Source organism: Falco cherrug, chromosome Z (assembly GCF_023634085.1).
Source record: "Falco cherrug isolate bFalChe1 chromosome Z, bFalChe1.pri, whole genome shotgun sequence".
Taxonomy (NCBI): Eukaryota; Metazoa; Chordata; class Aves; order Falconiformes; family Falconidae; genus Falco; species Falco cherrug.
Genome location: NC_073720.1, coordinates 54,538,594 through 54,563,733, shown reverse-complemented (window position 1 = coordinate 54,563,733; position 25,140 = coordinate 54,538,594). Strand labels below are relative to the sequence as shown.

Sequence of the window (25,140 nt, the reverse complement as noted above, 5' to 3'; positions counted from 1 at the left end):
CTCCCGCCCCGCCCACCAGCCGCCGCCGCGGGCGCAGCGCACCGGGGCCATGTCGGCCTCGCGAGCCGCGGCGCCGGGCCCCGGCGGCGGGGCGGGGGAACCGGAGCCGGTGCCGCTGCGCGGCCGGGGACTGGAGCTGGAGGGAAGCAGCACGCCGACGTCGCACCGGCTGCTGGCCTACAGCGATGCGCTGCTCTCTATCATCGCCACGGTGATGGTGAGCGCCCGGCCCTGCCGCGGAGCGGGGCCTGCCCGGCCCGGGTCTGGCCCTGCCGCGGGACCCGGGCGGGCGGCGGCGCCGGCGGGGTGGCGGGGCCGGGGCGGGCTGGCTCCGCGGGGAGGCGCGGGGCCCGCCGTTAGGCGTCGTGAGGGAAAAGGCCCCCGAGCAGCCGCAGCTTGGACCAGGCCCTCCGGACCGAGCCCGTGCGCGGGCCGTGGGCCTGTCTACCCGGCGCTTTCGAGGGGCCGTGTTCGCCCGTTCCCCCGGCCCCGCGGGGCGCCTGGGAGCCTGGTGCCGGCGGTCGCGGCTGGCCGCCCCCGGGCCGCAGCGCTCGGCGGGGCGGGGCGGGGGCGCGGGCCCCGTGCGGCGGCCGAGCGGCGCTGCCGGCCGCACCGCGGGCTGTGGGAGCGGCCCGGCCCGGGAGTATCAGCGGCCACCTGAAGTTTTCCGGATTTTAATAAAGCTCTCCGTAAGGAAAAGAATGCCCTGTACTGACGAGGTTTTGTTTTTTCAGATTTTGCCTGTGGCTCACACAAAAATACATCCTGATCAGGTACCGTATGTCTTCTGTTTTGCTGTTTCCCCGTCTTTGCAACTACGTGTAACATCCTACTTTTGCACCCCCACTTCAAGTTCCAGATTTGCAACGCTAAAGCCAACAGAAACTTCCCATAGGGGGAGGAGCTGTGGAACTTGACGTGAAGAACTTAAATACTGAAGATCTGTGTAATCTGCAGAAGTTGTGGTGTAAAGCCTGAATGAGGTGTATAATGTAGGCCACAGATTTATCTAGTCACTTTTGAATGCGAAATGAATTGCCTGTCTGACTAAAACACCTTTCAGAAAGCCTCTGCTCCTTTTGGTAATACATCCTCACATAGAGAAACCACTTACATAGTGCAATCTAAATGCTGGTTTTAAGATCGGGTTAATAATAAATGCAATCAGAGTAAGCAAAGGTGGAAATAGAAGACTAGAGAAAATAAATTAAATCTGAAAAAGCCAGGAATGTTAGGAAACGTAAATTAATAAATTGAGAAAGTACAAGATTTTGTTTAATCAGGATTTATTTTTCTGCTGTTATAAACACATATAGATGCAAATATCTCTTCTCATTTAGTACAGGAAACTCAAGTATGATCCCTAACACAGCAAATAGCCACATGAGTCTGTTTAAGCCATTGTGGTGGTACATGCAAAATCTGTTGTGGTTAAGCCTTCCTGTTCCTTGTTAACAATCATCACACGAAAACCTGTGTGATGCTTCTACCGCAGAAGTCAGTGCTAAGAAAAAAAAGGACCATTTTGTGGCCAGCCCTCCTCTGAAATGCATTGTCACGTTACCTGTGTGATAGAGAGTGTGTGTAAATGGATCACATTGGGAAGCCCTTTTATAGATTAAAGAGAGATGTTGGTTCATCATAGGCCACTAACTACACACTTCAGCATACTCACAGGTGTCTAATAAACCAGTTCCTCTGCATGGCAGTGAAAAGATTGTTGGAAAAGAACAGCATTTTTGGCAGGCATTTTCAGAAAGTCTGCTACGTGACTGCATGCCCTTCGTCATTTGCAGATGTTGCTAATAATTTCACAATGTAACATTTACCTTTCATTTCTCTGTCACTGGGTGTCACTTTCTGTTTCAGAAACTCGGTGAAAGTATTCAGCAACTTCTTCTCGCAAAAATTGCAGTCTACTTGATGACCTTCTTAATAGTCACAGTGGCATGGGCAGCTCATGTAAGGTAGGAACACAGTATTTAACTCCAAAGTTAAAAGTATTGTTTAAAAGGACAGGAGGTAACATTTCTGTCTTGCTGATGTATTTCTGAATTGCCTTTTGTTGGGTAATACCAAAAATTCATTGTAACGAAGTGCTACTCTAAGCAGTGAATAACTGTACGCTTACACCACTGACACAGTGATACAATGAAAACCAAGCATTTTGTATATTTTAAATGAGAGTTACTCTTCATTTTACTTCATATTCTAGATGAAATTGAGCTTCTGATTATGCTGCAAAAGCATGACTTTGTATGCTACACAAATAGGGGAATATTTGCGTAGCTGATGTAGTACAGCTGGCCTAAAGCTTGTCTTAGTCCTCAGCAGTGCTTCTCACAAAATCAATAGTGATGTTGCAGATGCTGCATTTTATAGAGCTGTGGTCACTGTCACCTGCCCCTGTTGTGGTAGTTAAGAAATTGACATGCAGGCATCACAGTGGAATTAGGGCAGTTTTTGTGTGAATTACGAAATTTACAAATGTTACTATATTCTTTCCTTAATTAAGTGGATTGACAGCATTCTAATAGAGGTGTGCAACCTGTAATTTGATACTTGAAGCTGGTACTTCACATCTAGTGCTCTTACTGCATTGCTTTTCTTTGCATAAGTAAATACTAAGGCATATAGCCTTTGAATAGTTTAGGGTTTGGTGGAGGGCGATTGGTTCTATCGTTTCTAAGAGACACTTCTGTGGTTCTGGAGTTTCAATAACAAGGTGTGGGGCAGTTTGGAAGAAAAGCTAATTTTTCTTTGCATAATAAGAGCTACATTATATCTTCAGTAGAAATAATTTTAAGCCTTAAAATTCTGAAAATACTGTGGCCCTAACAGCGTGAACTTGTCTCTGTTCTCTCAAGTAAAACTTAGAGAAAATCAGAATTAATAGCTCTTTACAATGGCATATGAGACAAAGAAAAATCTGAGACTCTGAACATCTGCATCTGCTCTGGAAGATCTGTGCAGTGCTACTGCAGGGCTCAGATCCCTACACAATATTGCTTCCCATGACAAGCTAAAAGTCAGCCTTTTAGCTGGTGCCAGTGTGTTTATTTTGGCATCAGAGTATGAAATGAACTTGTTGATGTTCTCGTGTGAGCAGTGAACAGTGACTGCTGGTGAAAGTCTGCCTTTGTTCATGCTTCAGAAGCGTTTGCTTGAGCAGCGAGCACAGGCTGTGAGTCTCCAGTTAGTTCTGGGCCTTGCCTGTGTTTAAGTAAATAGGCGATTAATTGTCAGTTAATGATAGTTTTCATGTGACTCCAAGCCTTGTGCAGCTCACTAGCAGTTTGCTGGCTGTCCGGTCCCCAGTTTGCCAGGTGGCAAAAGGTAAGAGTTGTTCTGGAACAAAACTGCCATGGAAGAAGGCAAACCAAACCCTGTGACTTGGCTGCATTTAATCCTGTAGTGAAGTGGCAAGTCCTGCAGAGAATCGTCATCAACTCCTGCTCTCAAATCATCCCCGTATCTTCCATTTTCCAAGGAAATATATCAATTTGTAGCTCACTGCCTTGTTAGGTTTTTGGTGTGTGACTCAATCAGAACTAACATCTGGATCACTTCTTCACAGATTAATTGGCTGTTAACAGCAGTGAAGTTTACATCAAAGTTTATATATAAAGTCAGGTGTAGAGGAAGGATAGAGTGGGGGTAGGGGGAAGCCAGTTTGCTACACCATATGCCACTTGTCCTTCAGATAGAAGTGAGGTTCTTAATAACTACTCCGTAATTGAACTTGACTGTTTGTATCTCGTTTTTCAAATTTTTCTAGCAAATTACTGCCATGTTTGAGCCAATGAGTTTTGGTAGACCTGCACTACTTGCATAAATTCTGGAGGAAATTAAATCACATTCCCCTATAATATTATAAAAGTGCAATTTTTATACAGTGTTGTAAAACATTTTGGGAGATGGCTTGTTCATGATATCTTGCCTTGCCTTGCCAGGTTGTTTCAGGTGATAAAGCTTATAGATGATGTCCTCGCTCTTCTAAATCTGGTGAGTCTTGTCAGACACGCTGGATGTTTGATGAGCAAATACAGGTCACTTTTTCTTAAGTCTGTATGTACATGTCCAAAAGTTTCTAAATTACATAGCATAACTCTACCAGATTTCCAAGTCAGGAAGATACAGAGAGCTTGAATTACTCCTTGCCAAAGTGGATGATTGACAACTAACTTGCTTTTAACTTCTGCATGGTTTACTATAAGTCAAAAGAAGCTCTGCAACAGGTTGAAGTGAAGGTCATCTGAGGGAACTGAAGAGGCACCTATGGCAAAAGCTTTTTACCTCTGTTTATCTCTGTCCAGCTGAACTGTCTGTCCTCCAGGCTTAAGAAAATGAAATGCTATGTCTTTTGCGGCAAAAATATCTTAAGTGTAGGTTTGATTTACAGTTACGTTTTCAGTCATTTCTTTGTTTAAGTTGCTTAGAAAGTCATTCTGAAGCTTATTTGAAACAGAGGATTATATGATCTTTCAAAAACTGCCACTGAGGGACCAATCCTGAATCAGTGTTCTGAGCTTTACACTTGCCTAAATCTTATCTCTTAAAAACTCTTCATTTATTTGAGTAAGTTTTTTAACCCTGTAATATCTTGGTTACTAATAGTTGTAATGGGATGCTGCAATGGTGAACATATTCTTGCTCTCAGCTTTTTTTTTTTTTGCGATATGGTTTAAAATTCTGTTCTCTGACGGTGCAACTACACAGTTAATTTAATTTTGGTAATAAAGATACTGCATTTAAACTCCATGGGATAACGCTACAGGAAATAATGCTAGGAGACTAGCTTAAGGCATGTAATTCTTATGTAATGTAGCTTTTAAAGCAATGCATTTCTTTGTGCTTGAGGTGGTTTTTTTGTTCTTTTTTTTTTAATTGGATTTTTTATATATGAAATATTTGTCATCAGAAATTAATGTTTGTGACCAATCAGAAACAGCTCTTTAGGAGGTGTGGTACTTTTGGCATTGCTACTGTAGAAAGAAGTCTGTTAAGAACCATACCAAACTTCTACCCATGGTATTGCTAACAAAACTGTAGTGTTTACTAAAATAAACCTGTACAGTTTGGATAGCAAACATGGAAGATGTGTACAGAACTAGCCATTTGTTACAGTCAAAGCTCAGCAACCTCAGAAATGTGGGGTTTTTTCATGATACAGCACAAGTATTTGAGCTGTTTGTGTTCCATTACCTGGACATGTCTTTAATGAGGGAATTCTCTGCTTTGTCTTTAGTGCTTCAGTACACTTCTTTCTTTTTTAGGCTTGTATGATGATCATAACTTTCTTGCCATACACAGTAAGTACTTTTCTAAAATATATTTTTAAATTAGAAAGTTTTTTTCTTTCTTTAATTGGAAAGACTTTTATCAAAATATTCAGAAACCCAGAAAGTGTTGTTACAATATAAACCCTGAATCCATTGTAATCGTTAAGCTTTACTTTTTAAAAATTCACGAGGACATGTTATAACCTTCAGTCACTGCATGTTATAGACCTGGCAGAAAACTGGTATGCTAAAAGAGAACTTATAAACATGGAAAGTTATCGTTTCCCATGATTTCTTATAAAAAAGTAGCCATACTGAAAAAAGTCAAAGTTGCCTGATGAGAATTTTGCATTTTGTAAGGGAACTAGCTGTGTTTCAAGCTCCTCTTTAGATGACAGAACATTTTCCTTTTGTAATCTAGACAGGTTTTGGATTAACTTTTGACTTAATTCAGTAAAGTTCATTCTGGCAGCCAAACATTCATTTTTGAAATCTGTGAATTTGATGTTTTGCATAATTTCTGGTCAGATGACCTTTAGACCTTGCAAGAATATTTGCAGCTGAACACCATATTCACAGAACAAACCAGCAAAAATGCATCTTGACTTTTATTGTGTGTAGAACATATATATATATATATATATATATATATGACAGGCACCTGTTTCTCTGTGGATATATCTGCATTATATATTAGTCTGCAAAGGATAAGGCTGTGGTCAATGAAATTACCTTTATTAGCAAGAGCACATACTTTCTACTTTGCCTTGAAGCTGAAATAATTTTTTAAAGTTGTCAATGTTACCCTAATACTACTTCCCGCTTTTTCTCCCCTCCTCTAATGAAGCTGCAGAAATTAATATAACAGGAGGCCATGGAGACAGAGAAATTAAAACATTCAAAAAGGTGTCTGCATATTAATTTTCACAGCTATGAACATCTTGTCCACTGAAAACACTGTTAAACTTTGTGCTGAGCTGCAAGCCAGTCTGTAGTTAGTATGGAGACACAGCATCGGAGAGTTTTGGTGTATCAACATGAGAGCAAAGCCACCTCTCCAGATGCCTTTGGTTGTGATGCCTGCATGTATTTGTGGTTAGAAATTACATTTCATGGAATTATATTGAAATGCAAAGTCTTATTTAAGTTTTTGAGCTTCTATATTGAATGAAAAGTGCTTCCCTTTCTCTACTGTTATTCCTACATAGCTTCTTAATTAAATATTTCACCTAGTTTCATTTTTTTCTAGTTTTCCTTAATGGCCTCCTTTCCAGAGGTACCTTTTGGCATTTTCCTGTTCAGTGTCTGTGCTGTTGTCATTGGCCTTATACAGGTATTGGAGCTATCCATTTATGTTTTCACTTTTAAATAGATTTTCTTGAGTAGAGCTACAATAGCATTTTTCAACTATGGATATAAACTGCTAAATGTCTTTTTGTTTGTTTAGCATTCTTTTTCAAAGTTGTGCCTGTTGTGATAATACAATATCTGTACGTAAGATGAAAATTCGCATTGCCACTGTCTTGTGAAGTGGCAGGGCCTTAACATCCACTGAATAGTAATTCCTTTCCCACTCTTTAAGTATGCCTTGGGGAAACAGCAACTGATTTATGCTGAGGTTCTTACTGAGCCATGCAGCAATGGCTGAGTGAACATGGGCTTTTAGCCTCAGTCCAATGGCACTGGTTTTCTCCTGGTGCAGTGCCTTGTTGCTTTCTGTTCCTTATTGTGGAGGTCTTAATTCCTTTTCATATAAGATACATGGTCATGACAGGCTCTGCAGAGGAGACCAAAATCTTGACATGCAGTGTATTTTGAAATTTCAGAGTTTCTAAGACCAGCCCTCCATGTAGGAGTGGATAAGGTTGAAAGTGTTTTGGAATTTGTTGATTGATAGTTTTACAGTTTTATATTTTCATTACTGCATATATTGGTATGTAATAACTTCAGTAATTATCTTCTTCTTGCAGGCTGTGATAGTAGTATATGGATTCTATCACCCACATTTACTGAATCATGAGATACAGGTGTCTGAAAATCAGAATTTCTATAAACGTCGTATCTTAAAGATTATCCTAAGAGGACCAGTTTTATGCTTTTTAGCAGCCATCTTTTCTTTTTTCTTTATTCCTTTGGTAAGTTCTCCCAGCTAACTGAAAACCTTGATGCAGCAGTTTATAACAGTTGTATTATTTAGGACTGTGTATTAAAACAGTGAGTTCCATGCTAAATAACACAGACTTTATCAGTTGCCATCTCTGTGGGGTTGTGATCATGGCTGCTGTTTTGCTTTGAAGGTGTTGAAATCACAGATACCAATCCATAATTTGATCCATGAGTTTGGATAGTTTTGAAAGAATATTCTGCTACAGTATTAGCCTTACTTGCTTCGCCTGATTTTTTTTACTGCTTCTCTTCATTAGAAGCAGGTCTTCTAAGCTGTAACTTAGCACCTTGCTTATTAGAAGTCAGTGAGGTAATGTGAAAGGTTATATGAAATACTCATTACATTGCACCAGTGTGCACAAATTGAAGACAAGTGAATGTAATTGCTGCACTAATTCAGGGTGTAAGAGCAAACAGAATAAGCAGAGCAAAGTTAACCAGCCTGCATCTTAAACCAAATGTTTTCGCCTAAGGCCTGCTCTTACACAGCCTTTTTCTCTGCCACCTTTATTAAATGGCAGTGAGTTGCTCCTACTTAACAGCTTTTATCTTTCTCAGAACCCTCACTCGGAACTGAAATCTAGTTTTTTGGATGTATCCTGAGCTTCCTTTCCTCTCTCTTGTTCTTTAGAAAAAGGTGGATTGAACTGAACTTTGAGAAAGATTCCATGGGAATTAACAGTATTTAAATAATCCCCTGATTTAGGAGGAATTGCGTTGCTGTTGATAAAAGGGACATTTACAAGTCCAAATGTGAAAAGGCCTAATTTTAACTGAAAATATGTTCTCCTCTTACACCATGACTTCCCTTTTCTCCCTCACCTTGTTTATTAGTGTATTATATTTTAATATTAATAACAGTGACGATTGTCTCCAAGTTGCTGTTGTGCTTAGACCTGTACAAAGCCTGTGAACCACTGTGATGTCTTTGGGACACAAGTAGTAGAATCATAGAATATCTCAAGTCGGAGGGGTCTCATAAGGATCACATGGGATCGTTCTCCAGCTTCTAAAGAGAAGGCGTTACTGAATTTTTGTTAGCTGAATTATTTCCCTTCCTGTTTTAGCTTGCTTCATTACTGGTACTAAATTAGCTATCAAAAAGCAGTATTAGTTTGCACATGCAATATTCAGGAGGTGCATGTGCATTTCAGGTGAGCAGTTTCCATGTCATAAAGTCAAGATTTGTTTTTCTCAATGTGATTATACCTAAAGATTGAAGTAGTATTTTCATATGAGACTTGGAAGGTAATTTATATTTTGATAACTAAATTTAAACTGTGTTCATTTTTCTCTCCATAGTCTTATGTACTTCTTGGGCTCGTAATTGTTTTTCCACATCTCACTCGATTCATTGCATGGTGTAAAACCAGGATTGTTGGTGAGTAACAATATTCATTGTATGTATGTTCAGGTATGTTATTAGGTTGTCAACATGTTATCCAAATGGCCTGCTATGAAGTAATTTTAGTTCTACTTCCATTTTCAGGCTTGGAACGCAATTTTGGGGTTTATTGCTGTGCTTCCAAACAGTTTCTCCTTTGCTCCTTGGTTTCCCTTAATTTGTGACAAGATTTGTGTAAGGCAGAACACATTCAAAGATGATTTCTGAGTGCGAAACTTCTCTGGTTTGTCCTGAACATGCACATGCGTGCCCACACACACAAGTACATGAATGATGGCTGCAGGCCATCCATTCCTTTTCCCTCTTAAAAAGGGAAGGTGGGTACTGAAGAATATAGGAAGCAAGCTCTATGCCTGTATCGCTTTCTTCCCAGCAATACTGTATGTTCCCACATGTTCAAACTGGCAAGAAGAGCACCTATAAATCAAACTTCTTCAGGGTAATTAACTGTTTAGGGTGTTACATCTCATTAATCTAACTGCTATGGTCTAAAGGTCCTCACGCATTGCTTACATCAGCCTAAATCGATGCTTCCTTCCCTCATGCTCATTGCTTATGTTCTTCTGCCCTCCTTGTGTCAGCACTAACAGTTGCACAACGACACCAACAGCCAGAGCTGCTCTTAAACTCTGCTGAGAAGGAAGTTGCCAGTGCCAAAATAAAGGAAAAGGTGGTAACATGCAACCTACTTGGCCAAAAGGTGGAGTGTTCCTCTTTGATAGCAATATAAACTGACCACAGAACTGCTGAACAGATCATGTCTTTGGACAGATCATGTCTTTGGCACAGCATCTGATCTGTTTAGCTCAAACATTTTGTTCAATTAGACCTTTGAGTCATTATTCACTTGGTGGAAACAGTCTGCCATACAGTTTAAAGGACAGGGCTTTTTTGTCCCTGAAGCACTTGTCCTGAATGCAACATGAGCTTAAGGGAGAGGCACAGCTGCTGAAAAAAGTGGAGTGACAGCTGTGTGAATGAATGGCACCCTCCCTTCTACAGAAATACTTTTGGCAGGTGGGAAGAAAGACAAAGGGAGGTCACAGTAGGTTGTTTAACTACTTTGTTTTATACCACCTGATTTTGTCTTTCATTAGTAAGCGTCTGAATTTGTTCCCAGGTCAGAGAGAGGAAGAAGAGGAACACCATAGCTTAGAAACCTTCACTTTTTACCTCAGTGAGCCTCTGAGTAAGGAACGGGTAGAAGCATTCAGTGATGGAGTCTATGCTATAGTAGCAACCCTGCTCATTTTGGATATATGGTAAGGCTTTGTGTTACTTCCTACACTTTGTGTTGTTAAATACAATACTAACATTTGTCTGTATGCAATATTTGAGGAAATAAAATTAACCAAACATTGACTTCTAAAACCTGCAGTGGTTACTTTAAGTATGATTTTCTGGAAAGATACAGAACACAAACAAAAGACACTTCTAATGCCCATATTTCAGCAGAAGTGATCATCCCTGTAATGTATATTGGGGTGGGGAGTCTTGAAGAAGAAAGTGTCCTTTTTGCTTAGTTGTGTTTTCAGATAAAGGGCTTTTATCAACAAAAGCTGTTTAGTCACTGTGGCAACTTTATTACATTAACCTAAAGAATGCCAACTTATTTTCAGATTTCCTTTCAGATCTGATTTATTTGCAGAGCTGTTATTTGAAATGCTATTTTTAAGTTACAAATTAGAGAGCTATGGAGTGGGCCTCTGTTGTTCCTGCTTGCTCACAGTAAAGAAATACAGTTCAGTGTTGCTGCAGGTGTGTTTTTATAACAGTAATATGCAAAGAAAGTGTTCTCTCCACAGTGAAGACAACGTCCCTGATCCCAGAGAAGTAAGGGAGAAGTTCCATGGAAGCCTTCTTGAAGCTTTGAGTGAATATGGGCCAAACTACCTTGCCTACTTTGGCTCATTTGTAACAATTGGTCTCCTGTGGTTTGTCCATCACTCACTTTTCCTCTATGTAACAAAAGCTACACGATTAATGGAACTGCTTAACATACTTTCGCTGGCTTTCATTGGTGGGCTTCCACTAGCTTACCAACTGACCAGTGAATTTGCAGAGAAGTCTCACAATGAACTAGAAGCCATTCAGGTCAGCTGTGTTATCACTTTCTTTGCCAGCATATTTCAGTTTGCAATATGGACTACAGCTCTCCTCCATGAAAGGGAAACTTTGCATCCTTTTGCTCAATATGGTGGCAACGAGCATGCCTTCATGTTTGCCAAGCTGGCTCTCTACCCTTGTGTAAGCCTTGGGGCCTTCTTTCTAACGTGCTTGTTAAGTGAATTTAGCACAGCAATTTTCCATCTTATGCAGATTGTAATCCCATTTGCTTTTCTTGCCTTGCGCATTTTTGTTAGAATTTCTTTAGCTGTTATAAAGTCCATGGTGTCCCTCTCCAGACGGAAGGCTGTACTGTCAGAAGAAGAGGAGGCATGTTTGTCTCCTACTGAAACATTGTCCTAAATTTCCATGTAGTGCATGTGAAGTTGTGGCATTAACTTCGGTTCTTCACATTATCTTCATGTGTGGATTATGTTGATCTAAACTAATGCCTGCATTGGGCATAACCGGGGGATATTTAATTTTTAGCTGGTCGTGCTTGAGACCCTTTTTCCAAAACCCATAACTGGAAACACTGGGTGAATAGGGGATACAAAGAAAAGCATGTTGCCCTTCCTTTAGAGTTACCCTTTTGGAAAAATTGCTGCTTGACATGTAACTGCAGTGGTGATTGATTAAGAACTGCACAGACAGTTGCCCAGCAAAATGCACTTTTCTGACATGTGGCCACATCATGGCAGCCAAAAACAGGTATAGAAGCTGATTGTGCTAATGTAACATAGGGAGTGAGATCTGGGAGACATGGAGACCTCTGGATTTCTGGATGGTGCATGGTGTTAAAACACTCATGCATACAGGTTGCTGGTGTGGGGGGTTTTTTTGGGTTTGTTTTTTTTTTTTTTACTATTTGTTTAACGATTACAATGTCTTCTGCATAGTCACAAACTTGTGATAGCTTTTTGAAAACTTTTGTTGAATGGCTGTGAGTGTGAGTTTAGAAGGGAGTTGCAATTGTGACCCATATGGAGTCTTCCAGGCTACTTGAACACGAGTTCTTAAGGCACATCTGTTCTTTTAAAAAAAGATGGTATTTAATAAATGAGGATTCTTGTGGCTATGTATCCAAGGTCTGAACTAGCTTTAATATCTCCCAGGGAAGAGATTCAAAGAGCTGTGGGATTAGAGGTAAATTTATTTTCAGTTTTGAAGCAGCTGCTTATCTGAAATGAAAGGGTTTGATTTCTCAAGCTTTTTGTGTCGGTTTTCATGCCTGCTAAAAGCAGCATCCTTCTGTTATTCTGAAGGCATGATGTCACATTCAGAGAGCATATGAGATGTTCCTGCCTTGCCTAAGAGTTACCCATCAGGTAAGGGAGATGAGTTTTTCCCTAAGCAGAGTCTAACTAAGGGATCCCACGGATTTCTGAGACTCAGCAAGACAGCAAAAGAAACTAACCCTGTAGAAGTTCCCGTCTATGACATGTTGAATTTTTTTATGTGCAGTTTTTTCACACTTACCCTGCAGAGAACTGTACAAAAGGAGTGGGCAAAGTGATCTAGCCTCTGGCTGCTTTGGAAGCCTTTGCATTTCTTTTTGCAGAGCCATTAGTTTGTGTCTTGAACTGTCTTAGTGCCTGATAACTTTAATGCTGTATTTAAAGGCATTTGAGGGATTTCGTTGTTCCTCTAAAAGAAAAACTTAAAAATGCTGTTGCAAAGTATGCCTGGAGTGATTGTTAGTGAAAACAAATTCAAATATCTCATTTCAGTTGAGATCAGTCTTGAAAGCGCTTGTGCTTTTTGGTTTGAAGTACTTTGGTACTAGTATGTAATTGTTAGCATTACGTACTTCTTGTGAAAAAAGTATGTTCACATATTCAAGGGGTTTTATACCTGGTTGAAGTTAAATGACTTGCAGTAGAATTCTGCACTGTGTTGTGTATCACAGAGTTTTTCTGATATTTATTAAAAGCACTTTTAGTTCTATATGGTTTTGTTTCTCATATGCAGTGGGCACATAATAAACAGTGAATATGTGTATTTGTAATAAATTTCAATCAGTGAAAAAACAAAGCTTCTAGTCCTTTATTTCTGCTCTGCAGATGAAACTTAGATCTGATGTCTACAATTAAAATTATGTTGGAGATCTTTTTATTTTTTTGTCTTCAAAATCATCCCTGCCAACCTCTTCTATTCTGTGATTTTGTGTGAAACACCCAGACACTTTTAATGGTATGCAAAATATGTTGATTCTACTTCTGTGGTACTTGAAGGAAATGAGATCTGAAACTGAGTCTGACCAAGGAGTTTCACACAGGGGTGCTTTAAAGAGCAGTGAATTGCAACATAAAAATACTACAAGATACTGTACTGGTGTGCATTTTTCCTTCTTTTTTTTACCCCACTTGCAAGTGAGTAATCTGTTCTGCAGAAAGAACAATTATATAATTTTTTTGGCATGTAGTCAAGATACCATTATTCAAATCAAATTTGGTAGTATCTCAGAACCTAAACTTCAGGGCAAACTTGACCTGTGGTTTTGTATAAACAGGGTTGGCTTAGGATCATTCTGATAATTTCGGTAATAATTTACCAAACTGCAGAAACAAACCACATTTCAGAATGAGGCCTTAATCTGAATTGTGTGATTCACAGGTAGAAAGAACATTCCCAAATTTAACTGTACCTAGCTGTTCTTTACAGAATTACTAATGACCCCACAGGTTTTTGTCTCCAGAAAAATTAAAGTGAAACACTTGTAGTGATTATGATAATCCCAGAATCACAGAATGGATGAGGTTGGAAGGGACCTCTGGGGACTGTCTAGTCCAACCTTCCTGTTTAAAATAGAGATGAGTCCAGTCAGACTTTGAGCATCTGCACAGATGGTGACACCACAACCATTCAACAGGTCAACCTGTTAGAATGCCCAGTTGTCATTAGGGTAAAAAGAAGGGGTTTTTTTCCCCTTTTTTTCCCCATATAAAAGAAATTCCCTTTATTTCAGTTTGTGGCCATCACTTCTCACCCTGCCATTGGGTGCCACTGAGAGGAGTCTGGCTCAGTCACTGCTCTTCCCCATCAGGGATTCATAAATGTTGTCAAGATCCCCCCCGATGCTTCTCTTGCAGGCTGCATTGTCCCAGCTCTGTCTCTCCTTGTATGAGTATGCTCCAGTGCCTGTGTCATCTCCATTGCCTTTTGGTGGACTGGCCTTTGAATGTCCATGCCCTTCCTGTGCTTAGGAGGGGAGAGCTGGAGACAGCACGCTGGATATGCTTTTAACTAGTCACCTCCCTTGACCTGACCTGCCAGTGACAATGACAGTTTTCCTAAGTCCAGGAGGTTGCTGGCCACCTTTGCCAGAACAATAGTTTTAATTACATAAAATCTCCTGGAAGCAAGGAAGTAAAATTGCAGTAAAATGTTGCAGTAAAACTTCTCTTCTAATGACACTGAAATTTTTTGCCTATGGTACTGGTACTGCCAGTCAGGAACAACTGCCTCCTGAACTGAAGAGGTCAGGTTGGACAAAATGTGGTTATGCATGGTAGGGTACTTGAGAAGTCTGTTGTTTCTCAGTTCACAACTGTGATTCCATAATAACAGCTGTTTTGTTTGCTCAGACTGGTTGGCCTTGTTAATGGGTTCATGTTCAAGATTAATCCATTCAAGACTTTAAAAGATGGTAACTGCCACTTGCAACACCGTCATCTTTGCCTTCCATTACAAATGGTGCTAGCTGAAAAAAAGACTGCTGAAGGATGCAGTTTCAGCTTGGAGCCTTCAGACTAATGATAAACATAGGGAGCTTAAAAGAGTAACAGTAACAGCTGGAGTTATTTGCAGAGACAGGATTTGCGTTTAATCACTGTAAACATTGTAAATAGTTGACTTTTTTCTATTGCATTTGAAAACAACTGAGTTAGTGCAAATAGTTCTCTTACAACTTACTAGGAACATGCTTCTTACAGTGACTCAACTTCCATACAAGTTTGGAGCAGACATAGTCAAAGCTATAGTTTGGCATCTGATTAACCAAGAGCAGCTCTTGCAATTGGATTTTTCAGTAAAATAAAGTCAGTCACCAGGAATTTTGAACTTGCTCAGTTTGATTTTTTCCAGTGTGAGGGTGCTTGACAGTAGTGTGCAAAGCTTAAATTCACTGTAGGAACTTGGTTTTCAGCCTTCAGCTTGGTAACCTGTGGGGTTAATCGGGATAGTGTCAGGCAACTGCAATCCATTTGTTTGTTGCTATTGAATGGAACACAGATAAATTTTGTTTGTGGTGAGAAGAAAACACACAGATCTCTTTTAATGCTTATAATTCGAGATTTTATTGCAGGCATCTGCATGATGCCATCTACTCCTCCTTTTCTTCTTCATGTCTGATGGCATAGCATCATGGCTTGTAGGCCAAGTCGCCTGCTGCATCAGTAGGGGAAGACCAGAACTTTTGTTCTGTCTGTATATCATCAAAAGAAATGAAGAGCAGTGGTGATTTTTTCCTCAGAGCTTTAGTGCTTTTTGTTTAAATATCCAGCACAGGGATATAATTCAATTAATTGCTTAATTAAAAAACACTGCAAAATTATAAAAATCATAATCATGTTACGAATCATTAAAAAGGAGCACTTCACTGCTTTGAATAAATCAAGCTCAATCAGTAACTCAGTAAAGCACTTCCTCAAAGCAAAACCTCAAAAAATGAGTTGGTGCAAGTTTATAAAGATGCTGCCTCAAAGAGCAGAATCAGTTGTTACCGACATACGACTTCCTGTAGGATTTTTTTTTTCTTGAAAGATGTAACATTTTTCTCACTCTGTCTTAGGAGTTTGTAAGTTTTAACTTAAGGGACTTATTTACTTTTTAAAAAGCAGTTTGTATTTAGCACCCACATCCATGTCAATGACAAAATGAAGACAGCACTAAATTTCTTAGCCTGGGTCATCAGAAGGCATTTCAGGCTGGTGGTACACAGAAAAGTCTTGTTAGATGGCTGGTTAACATTAGCTGTATTTCAAAGTAAGTGATTCAGTTAATTCAAGACCATCACAGTTTGCAACTTTTTTCTTCTTAGTACCAAGTTGAAGAACACTCCTGGCTAGTATATGATCTAACTTGCACTGCTTGCTTTTAAAATTGGTATACGAGCCTATGGAGAAATGCTGGACTGGTTCTAGTTCTGCAAATGCCCCTCTCCAAGTCACTATGTGTTCTCTTCACAGACCAGCATAAAGACTCCTAGTTAAAATACAGCTGCTTTGTGTTTGGGAGATTTATAACATTTCATTAAAATCATGCCACTGTCGAGTACCTAAGGATTTTAAAACTGTCATGTGGATATGCATTAGACAAAAGGGGTTGAGTAAGCAATTGTCCCACTAGAAGCTTCACCGGTTTGTTACTGACTTGGCACTGAACTTTGTGGTGAATTACTGTGGCATTAACAACTGATATTGGTGCCTGGAACTAAAGTGATATCCACCCAGCACTGACCAGTCTCATCTGTAATGCTCCCTTTCATAGGTCTTTCATAGGTCTTGCTATTCAAAGTAAATAAATAGATGGTGGAATGGTGGTGGTGGAGGGGTAGAGGGATAGGATAGCTTTCCATCCATGAAAGAAAGTACTTTCTGGTCTTACTGATGCAGCACATACAATAATTGAAAAAACTTCATGATACTACAAATGAATGGAACACTAAAAATCTTCCAGTCAGCTCCCTAAAAACATTTCAGACCTCTCTTAATGAAGGAATTTAAATTACCTGTGGTTTGATGAGCAGAAAAAAGCACAGGTAATTAGGTTCCAAGGAGTTTAATAATCATGTCCTTACCCTTCCACTGTGTATGTTTAACTTTAGGCAAGGATTTGAAAAATGATGGCACTACTGAGCAGTCAGCTGAGGTTAAGATTAATTAGTTTTGTGAGAGAATGTGAAACATCATCCAGATTTCTTGTTGCCCGGCACGTAACAACAAGGTTATGTCAAGGTTCAAGAGCCAAACACAGAAGCGCACGTCGTAGTCTTTGCCAATGGGTCCTCTGCCCTCTGGATCCAACATCAAGGTGCTGTCGGTGCGGTTCCGCGGGGGTCACTGCCCGCGGGGCACAGGCGGTGAGGTCCCCGGCCCGGCCGCAGCCTGCCGTGCCACGGGCAGATGCGTCGCCCCGCTCCCCGCGGCGGGGTGGCAGCCCGGGGGGCTCCCGCCGCCGCCCCCGCCGCCCGCCACGCCCTTCCCAGGCGGGGGGAGCTGCGAGCGCGCCCCCCCGCGGCGGCCGAGGGACGCCCGGCCGGGACGGCGCCTCTGTCTTCTGTCGTAAGGGAAGCGAGCACGGCCGTTTTGTGGCGAGATAGCTCCCCGCCCCTGGGCGGCGTGTGACCGGTCACTGAAATGTCACAACACGCACAAAACGACGGCCTCACCTCACCAAACCCCCACCCCGGGCACCCCCCCGCCCCTTCCGCCCCTTCCGCCCCGCCGCCGCTCCGCGCCGTCACTTCCGGCCGCCGCGCCGCTGCCGCCAGGATGATCCCGCCGGTGCAGGTCTCGCCGCTCATCAAGGTGAGGGCGGCAGGCCGGTGCCCCGGCGCCGCAGGGGCGTCCCGCCGTACTGCGGGGCGGGGGGGCGGCCTGTCGGCGGGCGGGCGGGCGGGCTGGCAGCGCCGGGCCGAGCCGGGCCGGGCCTGGCGGTGCGTGTGAGCTGAGTGCAGGCCGCGTCCTTGTCTCTGCCTCCCGCAGTTCACCCGGTACTCGGCGCTGCTGGTGGGGATGATCTACGGCAAGAAGCGATACGGTGAGTGCGGCGCTCCGGGCGGCCTGTCCCCTCCCCCTCACGGCCCGCAAGGGCACCTTGAGGCGGCCGGCGCGGCCTGGCCGCCATTTCCCCTTCCCCGCCGCAGCGGGAGCTGCCTGGGCCTTGCCGAGCAGGCCCTCGGAGAGGGGCTCTTAACTGGTTAGAAGCCACAGATCCGTGTGGAATGTGCCAGTGTGCCAGCGAAACTCTCTTTCTTCCTTTTTGAGTAAGCTAGCAGGCTCAGAGCTTTGTGCCGGGTTCTAGAAATTGTGTTTTAAATCAAATGTGTTAATGACAGACTACCTAAAGCCTATTGCTGAAGAAGAGAGAAGAATAGAGGCTGAAGAGAAAAAGAAACAGGAAGAACTTCAGCGGATTGCAAAAGAGCTTGCAGAAGGTAGTCCCTTGGTTTAATTTACGCATCTCTTGCCAAAGTGCACACAGTGGTTTGCAAGTGGGCAGCTGTTTTGCTGCAGTGTTTTTAGGAGGAATTGAGGCTCACGGCCAGTGGGCTGCAGACTCTTGTGGATTCATGGAGCAGTGGTTAGAGTTATGTGAAGGGTAAATAGTGCTGCTGTTTGACAAGCCCTGCAAAACGTAAACATCAGTAGAGGAAGAGTTAAAAACACTTTTGCAACCAAACGGGATTTGTTAAATGACTATTTGAATTTCCACTAGGAAAATAAATTGCTAAAAGCTGCAGATTTTTCTGTGAGGAGTAATTGGGACTGTATATTAACTGTACTTGGATTTGCCTTATTCAGCTGGACACAGCAAATCTGTGATCCCTTTTCTCCATGCAATACAGAAATCTCACAAATGTGACCGATAGCCTAAACCAGAGTACATAGGCAGCTGCTTGTAGTTGCAACTCAAAGCTTTTAAGTGGTGGTAGTAACACAGTGTTAAGAGATCAACTTAATTTGTTATATTTCTTGTGAGGAGAATATACTGAAGGTGATCAGTTGGTATTAGTATTGCTGCTTTTTTCTCAATGCCTTCCACCCTCTAGTAGTTCTGCTGCAGCATGCTTTCTCTCATCCTTAGGATTATTTCTTGGGACCCCTGTGTGTTTCTAAGGGAGGGTTCCTTCCCCCACCTTAGAGAAGTGTGTTCTGTAGCTTGAATTCACCTAGGCTTTTTTAGGTGGACTTACAGTTGAGAACTTTAAGAAAATTGATTAATGACTCAAGCTGTTCTTGGTGCAGCTACACACTTAGTAACTATTTCGCTGGGAAATAGTGACATTTGCATTGTCCTAAAGAAGACTAATGTTGAACAAGACCCCATAATTAAATTAACTGCACATATATAAAATCAAATATGTAAGTAGGTGAATTATATTGCTTACTAGAGATAAAGCTATTTTGCGCAGCTGTTGTACCATCTTAAAATACGTGGTCCCCATTTATTTGTTCCATAACCAATGGGTCTTTTAGGTATTCTCTGGTTTAGCTGAAACTTCACATTTTTTGGAGATAGAGGCTGTAGTGCAGTGTTACTCTGCTTAATGGAATTACATGATTATTTCTGTAGAATGTTTAATCTGTTTAAAAGTAGCACACAGATGACTGTTCTGCATTCCGAACAGTGGGTTTGTTGTGGTTTTCCAGTTAGAAAAGCAACTGTTAAAACTTCATTCAGTGCAGTGCAGTTGTTGAAGATTGTTCTTTAGAAATGAATAATTGGACATACCTGTAATGATAGCTTTTTCTGGGCTTATTTGAATTACCAGTTCAGAAAACTGTCATTTACTAATGAGTAAGCCAAAAAAGTGCCTCTACCCCAAAGCAATGAAATAACAGTTCTGTTGAATAAGCAGAAGTGGGAATCATTAAAAACTGGCTAGAAAGAAATGGCATACTTAAAGGAAGCCTTTGATCCCACTAGTGCTTTGCATATTTTAGTACTGCATGGGAGTGACTAGTAGTCCTAACTATGTTTGGTTTTTTCTTCCCTTATAGCAAGTGAAGATTCCATATTGAAATGAACAAAGGATTGGATATTAATTTCCCACATGGAGATACATGGCTAGGCCCTGAATTGTTCAGTGTTTGGTGGGCTCTGCATGTTATTCTATCAATAAAGGTCTTGCAACACTTCAATTGGTATCTTTTGAGAGAATTGCACAGAACAGCTGCAAAAATAACTTACAGAATGTGACAGGAAGCATTTGTCACAAGCTGGCCATTGCTGCAGCTGAAACACCCTGTTGTATTCCTCCAGCAACAGCCAATCACTACACCTACTACTCGTAAGTAATATTTGTGATCAGAAAATACATACAATTTAATGTATATGGGCATGTGGGGGAGGCTGACATGGCACTGGCTGCCTGAACCAGCTTATTAAATGGCTTGACTGGGGAGTTGCTGCCATCTATTTTCAGCGTTGTTATCACAGTAGATTATTGCACGATTCTTGCATTTGACAGTGCAGTCAAACTTGATGGTGATTTGTTAAGTTATGCTGAGGAGATCTGAAGCATTGGTGCTGGCTCACTAGTCGGGTATTTTTAAACGTATCTTTTCAGATTTAACAGAGGGTCAAATGTTCCCCAAAACTATGAATAAGTTACCGTTAAATTGTAATCTGCCGCTTTTATAGGAAGTGACTGGCAATGCAGGGGACTGAGATTTTAAAAAGTAGTGGCCTTTAACGTGAAATTGTCTGCCATTAGCATGTAAGCTGCTAAGGTACCTCCTCAGCTGTACGGACCTCAGATACCCCAGAAGGTAAAAAGCCTATCCTGGTAGATTGTAGTGGTGGTCTTGGGTTTTGTCACTGTAAGTAATACAAATAACTCGGACATTCAGGGGGCCTTGTTTCTAACTTGGACGATGGCTAGCTTCCTTCTGACATTGCAGATCAGACAGCGGAAGCGGTGATTTCAGGTCTAAATCTCTCCCCAGTGATGGCAGTCTTTCAGGAAGCGTCATCATATGTTTTATTATAATTGCTGTTGATAAATACACAGCCTCTTCTAGATTATACTTTGAAAGAAATAAATCCTTAAACTGCCAGTGCACGTTCTGAACTAATAAAGCAGTCCTACGGAGTATACGGGAATGAAGTATAACAAAATTGAATTTGAATTGGAAGTGTAGCGTATCCAGTAACTGCAGGGAAAAGGGGTTAAAATGGGGTGTTTTCAAGGAAAAAAGAGGAATAGGAAAATCAGCTACATGTCATGATTAGGCTTTTGGTTTTTTTACTTGAATGTATATCTCGTGGTATTGAAATTACAAGGTAATGCTTATGAAAGTAAGGATACAGACTGGCAGTTAGTTTCAAATCCTCTTTCTGCAACACAGAAATAATGCATCATATCCTGAACTCTCAGGTTAACAGGATGTGTTGCACACTTAAAAGCCAATATTTTTCCAGTAATTTCAGGAGCTGTAAATCAGATCTGATTTGTCAGAAAACCTAATGTTTTTAAAACACGGGCGCTGAATTCATGTCTGTGGTGCTAGCCTGTAAGCTGTCAAATGGTGGTATGTGAAATAAGGGCTTCTGAAAAACCTCTGAAACTCAACACTTGGGATTCACCTGTGACTGTGCTTGAGCACAATGTGATTATACACATTATATTTATATGTCCTTTTACATTGGGTTGAATTCCCATGTGGGTGGGAAAGGTGCCACAAGCCTCACTACAGCTGCCCCATGGTGACCAAGTTACTCCTCTGCCACCCCATTCTGGCCAGGCAATAGATAATTACCAGGTTTGAGACAAAAAAAGCCAATGCTAAACAGCTATAGTAAGTTTTAACACTATTTACAGCAAGACTAAGGTACCTGTGAAGATCAAGGGGTGAACCGTTGTCCTCAGCTGAGGGAAATTCTGGGAAATACAGCCTCATACTCAGAGGTGCACAGCAAAAGGAAGGTGCTGCAGGCATGCGTTGCAGAAGTACAGGGAAAATTCTGACAATGTGGTCAGACTTCATTTTAATAACAGTCCAGACACAATTTTTTTTCTTTGCTTCTGTGGCAGGCTTGGGTACTCCATTTCATACACATGTCCTATGAATAGAATTTGTGCAGGTGTTTGGGTCCAAGGCTTCCTTTTTTCATTTATAAAACACATGGAAGAGAGGGGCAAGCCTATGGAAAGTAGAGGTGATCCATCTGACTGTACATGCAGTTTTGGAAGCAGTCATCCAAAGGTGCTGAAGGAAACCATTAGGCTTTGCACCTGTGCCAGACTAAGAGCACTTACGAGGTCAGGTGGTGGTGCTAGGGGGTGTATGATCAGTCTGCTTGTGGTTGAAGTTCAGTCCCAGTGTTTAGCCCCTGCAATCCTGAGGAAGCTGATGGAATTGCCTCTTGAGGAAGTGGGGAATGTGGGAACAGATTGCACATACATCTAAAGACTGCTGTGAAAATGATGGGCATAAATTCTTTTCCAGACTGCTAGCAACAAGACAAAAAATGGGGTGGATGTATTAAATAACCCTTTGATAAGTATCTGCTGTCACTGAGAAATAAGTGAGGCCACTCACTTGGCCAGATGACTGCACACCAAGCCAAGTATTTGCCTGCAAACTTGATGAAAGTTGTGTTTGGCAATAGATTTTGAGATAATTGGAGAAAGAGCTGTGTTATTTGAGCCTGAGGCTGCTGCAACCCCCAGCAGCAAGAGCAACCACAACTTGATGAAAGGTGTAGAGGAGAAAGCAGTAAAGACAAGAGTATCCAACCCCAGGTGGCATTACACAAGTGTAAGGTGCCAAGGAAGAAAGCAGGGAGAAAAAGAGACTGATAGCTCAGTCAACGGACAATTTTTTCTTGGAAAGAGGTAAAAAATGAAGCAGAAAGTTAACTTGAAACCTGTTGCTTGAAAATGCAAAGATGAGGAAGGAGGCAGCAAGAAAATGCCTTTCCTTTCATGTTATGAGGGGAAAGATCCTCATGTTTGTTTTGTGGTCTGTAAAACACAGCAGCCACCTTTTTGTCTGCTGGAACTAGGTTTGTCTCGCTCCTCTGTTGCTGCTTGAAAAGGAGTTTCTCTCTCTCTCTGAATGTTTTTCCTAATCTTCCCCATACCCCACCTTAAGATTTTGTGGAAGGAGCAGGTGAAGAGGTACAGAGAAAAGAGATTTTTCTCTTGCAAGCATTTGTGATGGATGATGCAAGCCACATTCAGCCCAGACAGCAATAAAGCCTTAACTGGATCCAGTAGTCTCTGGGGTCTTGTGGAGGTTTTCTTATGCAGGAGCTGGAGCTGCTGGAAGGACAAAGCCATCCAGCCGAGTGCCAAGGAAGGCAACCCATCTGCCTGGAGGGTGGAACTGGGATCCATACCCCACCTGTGCGTTTAAATACTGTCTCTTCCTTTGAAGAGTGAAGGTTGATTTGCTTGTGTTCAGCCTCTCTGGGAGGGAAGCAGCACTTCCCAGCCTTAGCTGGGGTCAGACCATGGCCAGCTGGGAAAAGACAGCACTTTTCCCAGAACCACAAGGGGCAGCTGAAGACGGGACCACGGGCTCCAGTCTCCCTGGCAGGTTTTTCCCCTCTCTGCAGCAACTGCTATCCTCACAGCTCTGCCAGCAGCAGAGACTTCATACGTGCTCCCACATTTCTGGCAGTACCAGGTCAGGCACCTCCACTCACAACGCACGAGCAGCAGCAGGCTAGGCTCCAGCAGAGGGAACAGCTGAAGGGCACCTACGTGCTTTTGAGTCACTTTGTCTTACCCCTTCCATCTGAGACAACAGATGATGGCCAAGATGCAGCATTAAAAATCCCTTGGCAGCTCCCAACTCGAGGCAAGCCCCTTCTGCATGGAGGGGAAATTTCCTCTCTGCCCCTGAGCCCCTCTCTTGAGAAACCTCCCCTACAAGTCTCAGAGGGATATTCATTTCCTTGCCCCACTGCCTTCAAAACTAAGACTGGAGGTCTGTATACATTACTTCCTTCAGCGAGGCACTTACAAAACAGGCCTCCTCTCACCGCCCTCTGGACTTGAGAGCCAGAGGTAAAAATACTTCCTGGCGTATAGGCAAATATACTAGAAGCCCAGCTACCTGACCAGACATATATCATACCAGTATACCAGAAGCTGCAGATACCCTGCAGCACTCAACAGGGCGTTGATTGGTCAGGAGACTTCTGAAATTGTCTTGCAGGCCTGGGAAAATCCTGGAAAAATCTATTTCTACCCTTCTCCATGCCCAGCCAGTCTGGCCAGCTGTCACCTGTGAATGAACCATATGCACTGCAGGTACGAACTATGCCAGGCCCTACCTGCATCTAACGGGCTAATACCTCTGGTGGGAAGCAAACCACAGGTGGTGTGGCTGTGGCATGCAACAAGCTGTAGAAACATCTGTTAGTAAGGGATTGCTGACCAGAAAGCACAGTGGTCCCAGTCTTTTGGCAGAGTGGCTTTGTGGGCTGATGGTACCATTTTGAAAAAAGAAAAAAAAAAAATAATTTCATCACCTGGTCTACGTAGTACAAGGAAGTCAGTTTTTCCCTCAAGACACTCAGCGTGTTAGGCAGTAGGACCGAGAGACACAGTGAGGGGCAAAAGGTAAGGGCAGGCTGCCTGCAGCTCAGGGCTGTATGTGCCGTGGCTGGGCACGACTTTTGTGTCAGATGAGAAGACAGCGGGAGCAGCAGATGAAGCATCTCGTCGGAGCACCTCCCCAGCTGCGGGCAGGGAAGGTTTCCCTCCCAGCAGCTGCCCCACTCTGGGGCACTGCATTGTGCCGTTAGAGCCTGGGACGTGAGGGGCCGTGGCCTGTCCTAGGGTCCCATGGGTGAGTGACAAGTGCTACCTGCCACTTAACTGTTGGGTAACCTCAGACGGCAGCGGCATGTTGTCACCCCACCCTGCACCCACCAGTGCAGACGTGCTGCTTGGCTACAGACCTGTGGATCACCTCTGCCTCCTGCCGCCCATCTGTCCCCTCGGCGTAGAGGCTGCCGATGGCTGTGCAGCAGGGGCGCAATTCCTGCGCAGAAGATAGGCAGGAACTCTGCAGCCACTGCGAGGAAGCTGCACGGAAAAGTTTTACCCACAGGCTGTATCCTACCAGAAACAGAGTGCAGGAGGAAAATAAAAGGAAAATGAAAGGTGTTGGCATGCTGTTTCTGCTGCTGCCTTCTGATTGCTGCGTGTGGCTTCCCAGCGCGAAGTGGGACGCGGGCAGCTGCGACCTGTGACCGCCGCCCGACAGGCGCCTCGCCGCAGGACAGCCGGGGGCGGCCGCGCATCCTGCGCTGCCGGGCGGCGCAGCTGCCGCCATGGAACGGGGAGGCAGGACCCGGTGGGGAGGGACAGGGGCGCGGCTGGCCCGTCCCCCCGGCGGGGCACAGCGTCCTGCGCGCGGCACGCACGGGCGAGGTCCCCGCTGCAGGACCCTCCGGCTCCCACGGGAGAGGTCCGTCCTTGAGAGACACCCCGTC

The 25,140-nt window shown here is 43.0% G+C and overlaps 1 protein-coding gene and 1 long non-coding RNA gene across 5 annotated transcripts; both read left to right on the top strand.

The window, feature by feature from the left end:
* TMEM175 (transmembrane protein 175) lies at positions 1 to 14,625 on the top strand. 2 transcript variants are annotated; one of them, XM_055699321.1, is made up of 10 exons: positions 1 to 217; positions 735 to 773; positions 1,870 to 1,967; positions 3,954 to 4,005; positions 5,277 to 5,312; positions 6,532 to 6,615; positions 7,253 to 7,417; positions 8,751 to 8,829; positions 9,974 to 10,115; positions 10,659 to 14,625. In XM_055699321.1, the coding sequence occupies exons 1-10, from the start codon at positions 50 to 52 to the stop codon at positions 11,320 to 11,322; spliced, it is 1,527 nt and encodes a 508-aa protein (XP_055555296.1). In that variant the 5' UTR covers positions 1 to 49; the 3' UTR covers positions 11,323 to 14,625. The 2 variants fall into 2 exon arrangements, with proteins under 2 accessions (XP_055555296.1, XP_055555297.1); XM_055699322.1 differs by lacking the exon at positions 3,954 to 4,005 and having other exon boundaries at positions 119 to 217.
* Positions 14,626 to 17,372: 2,747 nt separating this feature from the next.
* Positions 17,373 to 24,411, top strand: LOC129734760 (uncharacterized). 3 transcript variants are annotated; one of them, XR_008730354.1, is made up of 5 exons: positions 17,388 to 17,489; positions 17,667 to 17,721; positions 18,020 to 18,118; positions 19,686 to 22,652; positions 24,397 to 24,411. It is a non-coding gene; the product is annotated as an uncharacterized LOC129734760 (long non-coding RNA). The 3 variants fall into 3 exon arrangements; XR_008730355.1 differs by lacking the exon at positions 24,397 to 24,411 and having other exon boundaries at positions 19,686 to 19,975; positions 20,156 to 20,790; XR_008730353.1 differs by lacking the exon at positions 24,397 to 24,411 and having other exon boundaries at positions 17,373 to 17,489; positions 19,686 to 19,826.
* Positions 24,412 to 25,140: the final 729 nt, after the last annotated feature.

What these genes read in the sequence shown, in the direction of transcription:
- TMEM175 (XM_055699321.1), top strand. Translation starts at nt 50, where the DNA reads ATGTCGGCCTCGCGAGCCGCGGCGCCGGGCCCCGGCGGCGGGGCGGGG. An exon ending in CTATCATCGCCACGGTGATG is followed by an intron (nt 218 to 734) that starts GTGAGCGCCCGG and finishes TTGTTTTTTCAG; the next exon opens with ATTTTGCCTGTGGCTCACAC. An exon ending in CTGCTCATTTTGGATATATG is followed by an intron (nt 10,116 to 10,658) that starts GTAAGGCTTTGT and finishes TTCTCTCCACAG; the next exon opens with TGAAGACAACGTCCCTGATC.